This window comes from Pollicipes pollicipes, unplaced genomic scaffold (genome assembly GCF_011947565.3).
Source record: "Pollicipes pollicipes isolate AB1234 unplaced genomic scaffold, Ppol_2.1 Scaffold_5724;HRSCAF=6776_pilon_pilon_pilon, whole genome shotgun sequence".
Lineage (NCBI taxonomy): Eukaryota > Metazoa > Arthropoda > Thecostraca > Pollicipedomorpha > Pollicipedidae > Pollicipes > Pollicipes pollicipes.
Genome location: NW_023596746.1, coordinates 9611874 through 9627184, shown reverse-complemented (window position 1 = coordinate 9627184; position 15311 = coordinate 9611874). Strand labels below are relative to the sequence as shown.

The following is a 15311-nucleotide window of genomic DNA, read 5'->3' as shown; positions in this document are numbered from 1 at the left end:
TCGGAGCCATCACCAGCCTGTGTGTCGCTCGTCGGCTCTGGGGTTTCCCTGTCATTGTGGAAGGACCTACCCCTCAGGACAAAGGCCTTTTGGATTTCACAGCAACTCTCATTGAGCATTTAGGTTATATCAGATACATTCAAATCCTCATGTGGCACCAAAACGCTCCATCATCACAGAGTGCCATACGAAGCCTTTTAAACTCTTGAAGTGATGCACCCGGCGTCTAGGGATCTTTTGGCATTTCTAGTTTCCTGGCGTCTGGAGTATCCTTCCATCACGAGCCGCACGATTCTGAATACTCAGGTGTTCTGCGGGCAGTTGGGGATTCCCGAAAGGTGCTCTGCGGACAGTTAGGGATTCCCGAAAGGTGCTCTGCGGACAGTTAGGGATTCTCAAAAGGTGCTCTGCGGACAGTTAGAGATTCTCGAAAGGTGCTCTGCGGACAGTTAGGAGTTACCGAAAGAAAACAATGGGCTTATGGAGCCGGTAAGAAGGCCAGAAAAGACATGAAAGCTCTGTTGATGAACGCTGGATGTGTCATGGGCACCTGATTTGGGGCCTCTCCCCGTACCGTATGACGCCTCTGATCTCCTTGATGTCCCCAGATTGTATTCCCTGATCTTCCCAGTCTGTTGATTCTCTAAGAACCCTCGATCTTGGTACGGATGTCTGCCTTGGAGGTTCGTGAAGCAATGCACCATTTATGTAAGTCAGGGTTTTGGCAGGTTTGTGGGCTAAAAACGTTATTTCCGAAATCAAGTGTTAACTGTGCAAAAAAAAAAACATGGGAGGGGCATAGTCTTTGTCGGGGAGTCCTTGTGCCCCATTCGTTTAGGATGTAATGAACACATGCAAGACGTTAACAACAAAACAGAGAGTACTCCTTTAGGCGAACATTTTTGTTTTGTTGACAGAACACACTCAGCCTAAAATACAGAGAGGTACGAACATATCGGCAGCTTACGCCACTTTTCCTAAACATTACCTGCCCATAGTCTCATAAAATTGGGCGGAACTCGATGAAAAATAGCAAACACACAGCAAGAAAGATTCCGCATTAATATTTCCATTGGCGTGTGCCTGCAACGATGGCTCACCCTCCACATGCTGTCCATATGCCGAGCTAGAGGTGGCATGTGCCGCGCCGGGCTTCTGAATTTGTGTGTGATTCGTCGCTAGAAAGCGACTGGAAATCAGCCGCTTGAGTAAACAGAATAGTCAGCTAAATTTAGTTGGCCGCGGACGGAAGACGAACGGTTGGGCGAGTGGCCGCTGGCAGAGCTGCGAAGACCGCGCTCCGACCAGCAGCGCACGCCGCCGGCCGCGACAGCCCGACAGCAAAGACATGGTGAGTGGGTGAGCAGGGCTCGCTGGCCGCGCCATGCCCGCGCTCCCGCCGGCGGCACTGGCCTGTCGTTCCCGCGCTGCTGTCGGCGGAGTTGGCCGCTTCACTCCCGTGTTCCTGTCGGCGGGACTGGCCGCTTTACTCCCGTGTTCCTGCCGGCACAACTGGCTGCTTCACTCCCGTGTTCCTGCCGGCGGAACTGGCCGCTTCACTCCCGCGCTGCTGCCGGCGGAGCTGGCCGCTTCACTCCCGCGCTCCTGCCGAGGGAACTGGCCGCTTTACTCCCGTGTTCCTGCTGGCGCAACTGGCTGCTTCACTCCCGCGCTGCTGCCGGCGGAGATGGCCGCTTCCCTCCCGCGCTGCTGCCGGCGGAGCAGGCCGCTTCACTCCCGTGTTCCTGTCGGCGGAACTGGCCGCTTCACTCCTGCGCTGCTGCCGGAGGGACTGGCTGCTTCACTCCCGCGTTCCTGCCAGCGGGACTGGCTGCTTCACTCCCGCGCTTTTGCCAGCGGAACTGGCCGCTTCACTCCCGCGCTCCTGCCGGCGGGACTGGCCGCTTCACTCCCGTGTTCCTGCCGGCGGAGCTGGCCGCCTAGTGGCCGCTGTGAGGCGTCCGATCGACAACCAGTGGTCTGGCATCAAGTGCGCAGCCAGTGAGAGACAACCCCACGGTGGCGCCGAGGGAGATTGCACGACTTGAGACGTTTGTTTCGTCATTGTTCCATTTGTGTCGTTGATAGAACGGTCCCGAAGAGGTCTGATGCATAGCATTATGTTTAAAGGATTATGTTGTGGTCGGTACCCTCGTCAGTATTAGTCATTGCGGCTCTGCAACGCACTCAACTGGTGCGGCTATGTGGCGTCGCCTGCCTCTCACATGGGTAAGAAAGGCAGGCGCCGCTTGGAGTCAAACTCCGCACCTCTGGTTTTCCAGACGCTTAGCTTAATCACATCACTACCGATGCAGACATTTGGTCCGTGCGAGCTTCAGGGGTATTATTCTGTTGATTAGCATGCATTTGTTAGGCCGTCCATTACACATGCGCATCAATCAGACTTTCATATTAAGGTTGAAAGTTACTGGCAAGTGACCCTCGGCCCAGCTGAACGAGGCGGATAAAGTCGCGCAACAGACGGCAGCGGCACCAGGCTCATGTTCCGCTGCAGTCTCCCAGCTCAACTTCAGCAGGATCTGGATGCTGCAGATGGCTGACCCGATGACCCCGATCTAACGCCCCAGCACGTCCACTGACGCTATGTGGCGCTTTCCCTGGTCCGTAGCCTACGTGTTTAGGCACTTATTCCCAATTGCCTCATTCACTACGACCACTCGTAGTACAAGCCTCATTTTCATGTGCATGGTTATTATTCCCCAGGAAATGGCAGCCACTCAGAGAGAGGACAGTCTGCAGAACCTTAGTTGAGCGCGCAGTGTCGTCTTCGTTTGTTAGCACACCGCCTTTACAGCGGATATGCGACCCTCAGGACCATCTTGCTAACGCTGACCTGACATTTCGCAGGAGGAGCTTGATAAGGAGCAAGTGACTAGTAAGTGCACGTAATCCAACCACGGCAATACATTTTATTCTGTCTAACCATTTTTAATCAGCTCATGTTTCTGACATCGGCTGTGAAAAAAACGTGCAATGTCTTGGCTCTAACCGATGCAAACGGGCTTGCTTTCTCTTTTTTAAAGATGAATAACAATATTTGTGTGGCGACAGATATGTCGAAAGTTAACGTATTGGTTTCTACACCTTCATTTAACTACTCAAGCGTGTTGTTAAAGCCATCTGAAAGCAATCGCTGGCATCCTCTGACGCGAACAAGACCAACGTGCTAAGACCCTGCTAAGTGCTAGAAAGTGACATTATCCATCCGAAAATATCAAATATTTGACCAATATTGGCACCTCTGAGAAGTGGTATGTAAGCGAGCTTTCTTTCCTATCTCCACACTTCATACCATTTCTGCTTCCTACCTTTCCTACCCTAAGAAATTTCCACTTTTCATTAGTCCATGGCCATCTTTATGTAGATGAATGTTCTGCTTCAGTCTTTTGAAAATCACCCACTTCACTTGTTTATTTTATTTGATTGCTTAATCTGTATTATTAAGCTGTTCGAGATATATTACAAAAAAAAGCCACGGTTCAGTTTGTCGCGGCTCATGAAGGTTTGCGACGGAGATGCCAGACGGCCTGGTAACCCCCACGTCATTAGTGAATGAATGCGGATACAGATTTTCATGCGGAGCCTCTGAAGAGTTAGGCGATTGGTCCATCACATTAGCATGGTTAGACATGGCACATCGGATTACCATGGCTAGACAGGGCACATCACATTAGCATGGCTAGACAAGGCAAATTGCCTAGTATGCCTAGGCAATACACATCATATCAGCATAGTTAGACAACGCAAATCACACGGCATGGCAAGATAAGGCACATAACATTAGCATGGCAAGGCATGGCACATCACATTAGCATGGCAATATCTTAATATGGCTACACAGAGCTTCCTATCCTTAACCGCAATGAAGGAAAATCTGCTAGAGGCCTTTCGAAGTGCCACAAGTGGAGCACAAAAGAAAGGAATCGTCAGACTTAAAGAAGACTGATTATGTTGCCTAGTTTCACGTTGTGATCGAAGTCCCTGGTCGGGGAGTCTCACTCAGGCAGCAAGGAGACTCAGTTTGTGGCGTTTTCAGGGCAGTTTCCTCCCGTCGTATCGATCTACATGGACTTGAAATTGGGCTCTCTCTCTCTCTCTCTCTCTGCATACCTTTCCTGTTTGGCATCGAACCCTTCTTACGTATATGTGTTACCCCCGGTTCTAGCACTGCTGGGAGCAGTGCAATGCTTATAGCCGGAAGCTTAACTTGATGAGGCCGATGTCGATGTCACTGGCTGCGACGCTGTAGTTTGCGTCGAGGCAGCCCGGTGTGATGCGGTCAGCCAGGTCAGAGAGAGACAGTACGTCCGCTGCCAGCCGAGTATTCTCCATGACCGAGCATCCTCCTAACGTTGCGGGAGCTGTGTGGGCAAAACGCAACATCCGCATGTACCGTTCAAATGTGTATCTACACCTCACATCACTGGCGCGTTGCCATCCCCACCGTCATTCCTCGCACTGAGTCAGAGTCAGAGTCAGAGTCAGAGTCAAACCAGCATTTCGAACAAGGCATGCGTCGTGAGGACTGGCGACAACTGTCGGACTTGACGATGCGTGCGAGCGTCAGTTGAGATGTTTGCACATTAAGATTCACCGCATTTGGGACATACACGCCCCTGCGCGCCGTTTCTACGTACACTTGGCCTACCTCAGCGGTTTTTATTTTCAGTACCACACAGAGCATCGAGTGTGGAAGGCTCCGGCGTCAGCGAGCGAACCTTACTTTGCAATATCACCGCCGACATCGTCTCGGAAACTGTGCAGCTTTGCCAAAAGGGCTCGTCTGCAGCCTCAGCCTTTAGGCTCATCGCGCTGTTTCCAGTCACCACGCTGGCTCCAGTCACATGCAAAATTGTGGAAAAGCTCGCTCACCAGCAGCTCACATCTGGCCTGGAGCGCCCCAGCCTCTTAAGCGCTGATCTGCACCGTCTCATGGAGCATCGCTTGATTTGCACCGCTGCTTTAACGGTAACTGGCGAAATATTGCATGGCGTGGACTGCTCCGAAGTGAGGCGCCACTCGTTGTCAGGAATGGTAACAGTTGCTGAAGAACACGCCTGACACAATATTAGACCCATCAGGTAAGCGTCTTCATAGTACAGCAGGGCATCCGAGCCCCTTGTTTTTAATGAACCACCAAGTACATCAATGGCCCCCACTTCTGGTTGGTTCTAAATACCCTAAATGTGTGTAGGGTTGAAGACATTTGAGCCCTGAAATAGTAGCCGCCCGAAGCGGTTCACAGAATCTCAGCAAAGTATAAAATATGGCCACTGAGCCACGAAGAGGCAGCTCTTGGCTGAAAGGTCCCTTTGACCCGACGTGGGCCACTGCTGGACAAAACCCTGGCTTTGCCACGCGTGACAAGACATCCAGCTTAAAAGGGCACCCGTATCCCAACGAAGGGTTCCCTAAGCCCCGAGGAGTACTTTCCGCCCTTGCCTAAGACAGCAAGCCTTGCGAACCTTGTTGTACCTTAGGCGAGGTAAGTTTTTGGCTGGGAGGGCCCCTTTGCCCCATATGATGTCCTTTTCGACGAAATCCTGGGCACGCCATTGAGGGCGTCCCAGTGTGTCTTTGCCCATGTGGCTGCTGAATTTGATTGGGCCGCTGGTTTTCAAAAGACCCCTGCATACAATAAGGGTCCCTGCATACCCGGATCCAAAGATACACTGCTCATCTCTGGACAGTCTTTGGACTTAACCATGAGCTCTGGGTATATAAGAGAGTCAGGCTATTACTGTTATTTAGAATTCCCTGCGGCCCTTCGTGTACTCCTCGCCACACGAAGAAAAACTTGCACTCCATTTGGCAGCATCCGGTCAGAACGGCCGTTGTTCAGCGTTTCCCGTGCTATCGCCTTGCCTCGCCCACTATTCATGCCTCCTAACTAACATCCTATATGTCTTGAGTACCGGAAAATTCTAAGTCACCCAACACATAACGGCATAAGCCAAGGTAAGTCACAAGGCCGTTCTAGGCTAGAATACTTTATGGACAACGTTTCGTGGCATCGAGCGGGCGGAGCGAATCAAACGGCTTCCACAGTTTAACTAACGACAGATACAAACGTGACAGCCTTAGATACGGTTGTTGAACAAGCTGTGATGGCCACATTCACCACCGTTGTGTTCCTCTCTAACATCTAAATAATTATTCTTATTCGACGCGATGACGTCCGTGGTAAATGAAACTGTCGTCTTAACATGCTATAAAAATCTACTGGAGTCTGCATGTGCGCGTTGTTTTAAACCTGCGATCTTACACCCTGTGCCCAATAAAGAATACAAACGGAACAACACTGAAGAAACGTCTTCCATGGATGGCCTTAAAATCAGAGAACCTTTTAAACATAGCTTATGGTGATGGGGCTTACTCAGCAACCAGAGGAGCGATTCTAGCTTAACGGACAACGTTGTGAGTGACAAAAAAACTAACAGCAAGAATAAACAAAAATCAAAACTAACAAAAAAGAGGAAAAGAGAGAGAGAGAGAGAGAGAGAGAGAGAGAGAGAGGAGAGAGAGGAGAGAGAGAGGCAGAAGAGCGAGAGAGAGGAGAGAGAGAGAGAGGAGAGAGAGAGAGAGAGAAGATTTATATATATATATATATATATATATATATATATATATATTTATATGTAGATATAATAACATGTCTAAAACATGAATAATATGATATGTGAACTTATATGTATATATTATATATAATAATATGTCGGTATATCTTGGCAGACGTTTTCCTATATGCATGCGTGATTAAGGCGACGCTGGCTCCGTATTAGCAAGCTTTCTTAATGTATTGTTTCGAGGGTACCGGCTTTTGACTTAGCAGTGTCGTAAAGCTAAAACATTGCTGTTATAAAATCCCTTATGTATTCGTCGTTATCTGTACCTTCTAACGCTTCAAGACCTTATTTCATCGTCGGAGAAAAAAGGAAAGACCCATTGCCCCAATCACATGCACAGTAACTACCGTCCACTTTCCAAAGCCTCAAGAGTTGTGCAACAATGCGTTTGGTTTAGAGAGAGTTCGTCGATAATTATGATCTCTCAAACTCGAAGGCGTCTTCTGCCGCTGCATGCCTAAAAAATATCAGTCTTGTCCGTCGGTCAGGCAGGACATAACGCGACAACAACTGGCAGACAACACTGGCATTCTTCAGACATGCAATGACAGAGGACGGCCTCAAATTTTGGAAAGCATATCTATCAACAAGTTATCTCCAGCCTTAAGCAACCAGAAAATTGTTCCACAGCACTTGAGTTATTAGCTAGTGTGCGGTAGCTGCTGTACATGTGGTTATGGCCATGTGCCTTTGTAGTGTTTTTATTTCAAATCCATTACATGCGAATCAAAGTACAGATAGTAATTTTTTGTCTTTTTTGTACTACAGTGCTTTTAAGACAGCGATGCACAGCTTTCGTCCCTAAAAACATCAAAGTTATTATTGGTGTCATTCATATTCTAGTGTCTCAAAACGTTAGAATGTACAGATATCGACAAGTGATTTTGTACGACAGTTTTTATTTTAACGTCACTGCTGAGTCGAAAGCCCGGGGCCTCAAACGATGCATCAATCAGCATACTTAGGCGGAATCGGCGGTCGTTTAAAATCAAACACGCACACACACACACACACACACACACACACACACACACACACACACACACACACACACACACACACACACACACACACACACACACACACACACACACCACACACACACACACACACACACACACACACACACACACACACACACCACACACACACACACACACACACACACACACACACACACACCACACACACACACTCGCACACACACACACACATATATATATATATATATATATATATATATATATATATATATATATATATAGGTGTGCCATATGTATATCTGAAGTTTTTACACGGTCGCACGGCACGATGTCACGATGTCATTCTTCGCGATGCCCAGCCGATGTCAGTTGGCAGTCACTGGCGAGCCTATAAGTACGGCTGTAGGACGCGAGGCTTCATGTCCACATCATGTCCGACGGCCCACGGGTTTTGGCCGCGCCGACGAAGAATGGCGTGAGTCGGACATCGGTCTCTGATGTGTGAAACAGACCACTGCCTGGAGTTACCACTCGTATAAGAATCATGTGGATGCGATTGCGCTGGCACCAGACTGCGCCACTCACGCTGAGTGCCGACTAACTGACCTAACAGCCGGCGTTTCGCAGTGCTCAGGAAGGCGTTCGATGGTTTCGACCACGAGAAGAAGGGCGCCATCAGCACCGATCTTGTGGGCACCATCCTCAGGATGATGGGACAGGCCTACAACGCACATACGCTGCGGGAACTCATCGACGAGGTGGACGCCGACAGTGAGTGCGCCTGAGCTCAAAGACAGTGGACGTCGGCGTGGATCGTATCTGAGCCCTGAGACGGTGAACACCAACAGTAAGCGCATCTGAGCGCAAAGGCGGTAGCGTACCTCAGGGCAAGTGTACGGGTGGATTCTATCACGGCAGCAACTACAGGGCAAGCCGTACGCGAGGAAGCTGACTGTTCGGTAGGAATGGAACATGGAACGCGGAAGCTTGCCTGTTGCCTTACCTTGCCTTGCCTGAAGGTTGTTTGGAACTGCGCAGCCTTCCGCGCTCTATTTGACCATGGAACCCGTGGGACTTTCTGGACAAGCGTGAGAGGCAGACCTCTGGATCACTGCATGTGAGGTGTGCAGAAATCTGGTCGGATGCATGAGGATATTCGGTCATACATGACTGTCGGGAAAAGGCAGCGTTACGTGATAGAATTTGCACACCCGGGTGCAAGGAGACATGGCGGAACGCTGATGGGGCTTCAAATTTCGAGGCCCATAAAACGCTTGTCACGCGCGTCGTTGGCTACTGCACCGTAGAACACATCGGTGGCAGAGGCCGCTAGATGACGATGTAGCAGGTCGCTGTTAACGGTAACAACCAGGTAGCAACGGTAACAACGGTAACAACCACCCACTGTTACAGAATCCGGTATGCTGGAGTTCGAAGAGTTCGTCACCCTTGCTGCCAAGTTCATCATCGAAGACGACGCTGAAGCCATGTCCAAGGAACTCAAGGAAGCATTTCGTCTCTACGACAAAGCCGGTAGCGAACGTGGCGCACATAGGCTATCTTTGGATATGCTCTCTTGTAACCACGTAGAGTTTGGTTTGGTTTGGTTCGGGCTACCTTTACTTATGGCTGGTCATCATGTGTTATCGAGCAGTCGAAAAACGGTAAGCGTTTAAATGCCTTCCTCACTTTCTTGAGAGACAGTCTGGGATGCTCAACCTCTAAATGATGGTAACTTGTTAAGTTCTGATTTGGTCAAACCATGCGAAAAGGCGCGAGGGACGTCACAGTGCACGCAGCGATTTTTGTGATTCAGACCGGCCAAAATTATTTGCATGCCTGGCATATCGCTTCTGTTCCTGTCCGGTCAGGGAACGGGTACATCCCCACCTCGTCTCTGTGTGAGATTCTGAAGGAGCTGGACGACACACTGAGCCCGTCCGACCTGGAGAACATCATCGGCGAGATCGACACGGACGGCTCGGGCACGGTCGACTTCGACGGTGCGCCCCCCCCCCCCCCCACCCCGCCCCCCCCCCCCATATCACGTCACACGTTTGTCGGATGCTGACTGGCTCCCCACTGATCCCTGTGAAGGGCAGACAGTCCGGCAACCGTCTTTGCATCACATGTGCCAGCGTGCAGCCTTTGTACGCATGCTCTTCGGCTACGTCACGTTTCTCGAGTTGTCTCTCCGATCAGACACGAGGAGATACCTGCGCCGCTAACTTAGGAAGGCGATGAAGCGACACTACTCGAGACGGCATGACACGATAAACGAGCATACTGATATAATGTAATGTGTACCCAAGCCTATTTAATCACATATTCAGCTTGACCAAGATTACATAGATCACGTTTTCAGCTTGGCCATGTAATTTTCTGTTTAAGTCAGAAAGTCAATCTCACGGTGGCATCAGAATCAGAACGGAGTTCATTTCATCAGCAAGTGCTTGTCACTAGCTCCAAAATAGCTGGCAATTGGAGAAGTCGTGTCAACGCGCGTGTGCGTCGGTCATATAGGTAGGCGGACGACTGCATGCCTTTAGGGGCTGGTCAGTAGAGTTTGAATAGCCGAGCTGAAATTCAGTTACATAGTGTTCTTATCCATTACAACAACCCAGCACGCTTTATTGCTGTACCCTGCTCCTGTATTACTTCCTGTACGTTCTTCGTTTTCTAGTCTTCATTCGTCTGGGCCATGGTACTCTTATACCGGTGGTATGTAATTTGTTGCACATAATTTCATAGGTGATGCAACTGGTTCGTCTTATCCCTACAGAGTTTATGGAGATGATGACGGGCTGAGGTGTTGCTGCTATTGCTGCTGCTTCTGCTGCTGCGGACCTGCTGAACAAACGAAGATCATGTCTGGTGACGTTGGCGGAGCAGGTACTCATTACTGCAAATCAGATCCTGCAAAAAGTGAAGCCGTCCTTTCGCGAATTGTCCTTCAGAACTTCTACAGATGCTCATGCTGTCGGGCCTGTAACACTGTTCAACAAGGTCACGATGCACCTTGCTGTCTCATTTGAATAAACAAGCAGATATTAGGATGTTCAGCTTTTTTAACTCGGCGTATCGACATTCCTATTACTACAATCGCCGGGGCCTAAGGGCGTGCGGCCATGAACATCACGAGCGAGTCAATAATGTGTGGCGAATGTCCCTAAACAAAAAGGGTCAAGCCAGACATGAGCCTAATTAGCGTGACCCGGCAGGGTCAGTCATAATAAACAAGAAACAACAAACAGAAAATTATACCGGTTGACGTATTTTGCTCGCACCGCCATGTATGGAATCGACGGGGTGGTATCTTTTGCCAGCATATCTGTGCCTGACTGCTGTCATCTTGGAGCGCAATAGCTTACAAGGGTATGAGATCATTTATTAATACAGCACGAGAGCAACCGTTGGCCAATCGGCACCGGATGACACTACATAGTTGCCTTGTGGGCAGAATATCCCTACATTCCGACTGAAGACTATCTATACATCGTTAGTCATGGAGCCGTCTTCGGGAGGTTTAGCCGTGTTCGACAGCAATCCAGCCTTGGCGTCTCTGCGTCGGCCTGGCTGCGGCTTGCGTCCGGCGGCTGCGGGCTGCTGGGGCCAGCGGGCGGGCTGGAGGCCGACGCCCGCGGCCGACCCCCCAGGGGACTGCGCTAGGGTCTCACCCGGCCCCACTCCGCCCGCCTCCCCGGTCGGGGCGCCGGACGACCTCGCCCGAGACGGCACGTACCCGCTCCGGCTCGTCAGGGACTCGGTCCGCCTCCGGACCACGCAGCACTGCTTCTTCAGCTCCATCGACACGGCCTTGGCCACTGAGCCACCGTCACCACCAGCGGCGGTCGGCCGACTCGGCCGACAGCTCCGACGCCGGGGGCTTTTCGGGGGCTGGCCTCGTCCTCATTTAACCCAGGACGGCAATGCACGCTTTTCCGCCTGCTCCTCATCGAACTTTACCTGGCGGCATAGATGGCGCCACCTGGTTCTGCCCGCAGATCTACTTTCAGCTGACAACGTAGGTGGCGCCACCTGATTTCTGTCCGGCAGGGACGACTTGACTTGACTTGGCCGGCTGTCCCCGAACTTTTGGCCGGTCTGACCTGACTCTGCTCGGCAGATATGCCGTGGCTGGCTTCAGTAGGTCTGGCCTGGCCTTGCTCGGTAGGCATGCCCTGACTCGCTCCAGTAGGTCCGGCCTGGCCTTGCTCGGTAGCATGCCCTGACTGGCTCCAGTAGGTTGGCCTGGCCTTGCTCGGTAGGCATGCCCTGACTGGCTCCAGTAGGTCCGGCCTGGCCTTGCTCGGTAGCATGCCCTGACTGGCTCCAGTAGGTCCGGCCTGGCCTTGCTCGATAGACATGCCCTGACTCGCTCCAGTAGGTCCGGTCTGGCCTTGCTCGGTAGGCATGCCCTGACTGGCTCCAGTAGGTCGGCCTGGCCTTGCTCGGTAGGCATGCCCTGACTGGCTCCAGTAGGTCCGGCCTGGCCTTGCTCGGTGGGCATGCCCTGACTGGCTCCAGTAGGTCCGGCCTGGCCTTGCTCGGTGGCATGCCCTGACTGGCTCCAGTAGGTCTGGCCTGGCCCTGCTCGGTAGGCACGCCTTGACCGACTCCAGTAGGTCTGGCTTGGCCCTGCTCGGTATGCACGTCTTGACCGGCCTCAGTAGGTCTGGCCTGACCCTGCTCTGCAGCCGTAGTAGGACTCTGCTCTTCATGTGTAACATCGTTTGAGCCACGTGACCCGTCTTCACTTGGCTTTGCCGGCGTGGCCAGATTTGACTCGTCAGGTATCTGACTTGGCTGGATAGTTGGACCCGTCACGATGCGTTCTAGACTGTGAGCAACAACGTCGACATCGTCAGTAGATGTAGTCGACCAAGATGATCCCCTCTTGGATGGGAGCTGCCGTCCGGACTGACTCGTGCGTTTTTTGTGCTTGTGCCTGTGCATTTTGGATTTTCGAGCGCTTTTGGGTGTCTTTCTTGGTATTTCAATTGTATGGGCTGGCGCGTCAGCTTCATGGTCAACAGTTGGCTCTGCAGACGTGCTGCCACCAGGTTCTGGCAAAGACACTGCGTCATGGTCGGCCAAAGGGTCATGTGGCGGCGACACACTAGTGGCACTTTCGGCTGACTTGTGCTCTGTCACAGCATCTGGCGAACTGACTGGTATGTTGGAAATGTCGGAAACACTTGACTGAACGCGTTCCCCGTCGGATGCTTCTCGCTTTGGCCCGGTGTCTTCCGCTGTTCCGTTCAAGTCTGAATGAATATCCGGAAATATTGACGAAATACGATGTTTTGCTGTTGGGGATTCAATGCGTATCTGTTCCTTGTCGAGAGTAACTGGAGGCATGGTGTTCTGAACTTCTTGTTCAAGCCCTCCTTCCATGTCGTTTAGTCCAGCCGGATCTCCTCCTGTTGTGCGTACACCAGCGTAATTTTCCCCGGTTTCGCTCGGTGTAGTCAGGCCGCTTTCGGTTCGGCTCGGTCCAGCCCCGGCCTCAACTTGACCACCCCCAGTTTCGCCAGGTCGCCTCCGGCTTCTCTGGGCTCGGCCTGACCTTGCCCCTGGTCCGTGTCACACTGCAGCTTGCTCGGCGGCATCGGCAGGGTCTGGGCGGTGTGCTTCTTCTTCATCAGCTGGGAGGCGCGACCGCGGAAGTTGCGCAGCACGCTGCGAGCGGACGACCGGCGTCGCTGCTCGGTCGACCCCGGCTCGGGTAGCAGCTCGTTCCAGGCCAGCACCAGATCGAATGGGCCGTCGGCCTCCGAGCCGGCCCGATGTCGGCCGTGGTCGAACGACTGCACCCTGATGTAGCGCGGCTTCATCTGCTCCGGCTGCAGAGAACGGAACACAGCTTAACACACTGCACCCTGATATAGCGCGGCTTCATCTGCTCCGGCTGCAGAGAACGGAACACAGCTTAACACACTGCACCCTGATATAGCGCGGCTTCGTCTGCTCCGGCCTGCAGAGAACGGAACACAGCTTAACACACCTGCACCCTGATATAGCGCGGCTTCGTCTGCTCCGGCTGCAGAGAACGGAACACAGCTAAACACCACACTGCAGCCATCATGTCCGTGCGCATGCGGGACGACAGAACAGCATGGGTGAGGAGGAGCCTCCCCCCTTCCGGGCCCACATATTTTGCTTCAGCGTTATAGATGTCTCCTTGGTTTCCTAAAAAAGTGTGTTAATGAGCTTTCTTCTCCCTCCCGTTATGAAAATCCTGACCGCTGTCCTACAAGATCAGCGTGCGTTACTGAATTAATAGACACGTTACCGCAGCGTGGATGAGCTGCCAGACGCAAACAAAGCAGTATTTACAAAACCAGTGAAGCTAGGAATCAACTGTGCGACCACTGACAGGCAACTGAAACTAATTAACTTGACCTGTGTAGAAACGAGGAACTATCGCGGTAAAACCGCTGGCATCGCATGTTCCTACGACGTACTATGGATAACTTTGGAGGTGGCACAACGTTAAACATTGGTCATTTTTATTTTACTGATTAAATCCTTGGCTAATTGAGCAATAGGATCAGCAGCTGTGATACACTTAAAACGGAATAACCCTGCATTTTTTTCGTGAAATATATGGAAATACACCTGCCTAAAGCGCGCAATAGGTTTGGTAAAAATCCCGGTTACCTTAAGGATGTAGGTTCTGGAGCCTCGATGACATGGACTGGCGCTGGTGCTGAGCCGTCCGGCTGCCGACAGACTGGTGGCTCTCTCGGAGGCCCTGGGTTTACCGACCCATTGCCACCACGGCCCGCGATACACACCCGCCATCATTTGCAATTCGTTCACCATGTGAATGCACTGGAAGATCAACACCACCTAGCACGAATGTTTTCGAGCAAAAGAAGGATTCCGACAAAAATGGCGTGGTTTTCTCGCCCAGAACTGCACCGCCAGAAGACAGCCTCTTGTGAAGATCGTTCTGCTGGCGATGTTGCGGTCTAGTTTTTGCATGTTGCGTCCACAGAGCGGGTTATCTACGCCAGTTCCGTTTCTGCAGCAGGACCAGGGAACGCCGCAGCGCTCCGCACTCGGGTTTTCCTCCGAGCAGTTAAAGTAGACACTCCTAGACCAGTCTTTGAAGCCATCTTCTCTGAGCCCGCAGCACTGAAACGTGTCTTGCAAATAGTCCATAGTCGTTTCGATGTCCGTATTGGCTCGGTAGCTGGTGATCACTTGGTCATTGATAGAATTCACGATAACAGACCTGGCAGTTCCAGCGAAGACAAACACAAACGCGACCGTGCATAGCTTGACTGTGAGGAATGCGATGAGCGATACGTAAAAAATGCGTATCAATATTACATTCTCACGCAACACTCCAATGATTCCAAAAAGCGTGAAAGTGAACGCTATGAGACCCATCAATAGCAGTATAGTAGAAAAACTTAAAACGCGAATTGAAAACGTATCAGGCGATGCTTCCTCATTCAATTTTCGCGTATTGATGACATATGCACCGATGCATATCATAATCACGCTCGTGCACCATAATATGCTGATAACGACAATGAGAACATACTTGTTAATCTTGTTGACCCTGTCAACGTGATGAGCACGCGTTGGAAACGGCTCCCATGAACATTTTTTTCGTACGTCGTCAAGAAACTTTGCAAAACCAGTTTTTGGCGCTGTTTTTGCTTTC

The 15311-nt window shown here is 51.4% G+C and overlaps 1 protein-coding gene across 1 annotated transcript; it reads left to right on the top strand.

Moving 5' to 3' along the window:
- Positions 1-1292: 1292 nt before the first annotated feature.
- LOC119103485 (troponin C) lies at positions 1293-10611 on the top strand. Its single transcript, XM_037227045.1, has 6 exons — positions 1293-1351; positions 2869-2896; positions 8258-8401; positions 9044-9163; positions 9502-9633; positions 10413-10611. Exons 1-6 carry the CDS (start codon positions 1349-1351, stop codon positions 10436-10438), a joined length of 453 nt encoding a protein of 150 aa, XP_037082940.1. The 5' UTR covers positions 1293-1348; the 3' UTR covers positions 10439-10611.
- The last annotated feature ends 4700 nt before the right edge of the window (positions 10612-15311 follow it).

Bases quoted from the DNA above. Each gene is read 5' to 3' on its own strand.
- LOC119103485 (XM_037227045.1), top strand. The intron at 9,164-9,501 runs GTAGCGAACGTG...CTGTCCGGTCAG, and splicing joins TCGTCTCTACGACAAAGCCG to GGAACGGGTACATCCCCACC. The intron at 9,634-10,412 runs GTGCGCCCCCCC...TTATCCCTACAG, and splicing joins GGGCACGGTCGACTTCGACG to AGTTTATGGAGATGATGACG.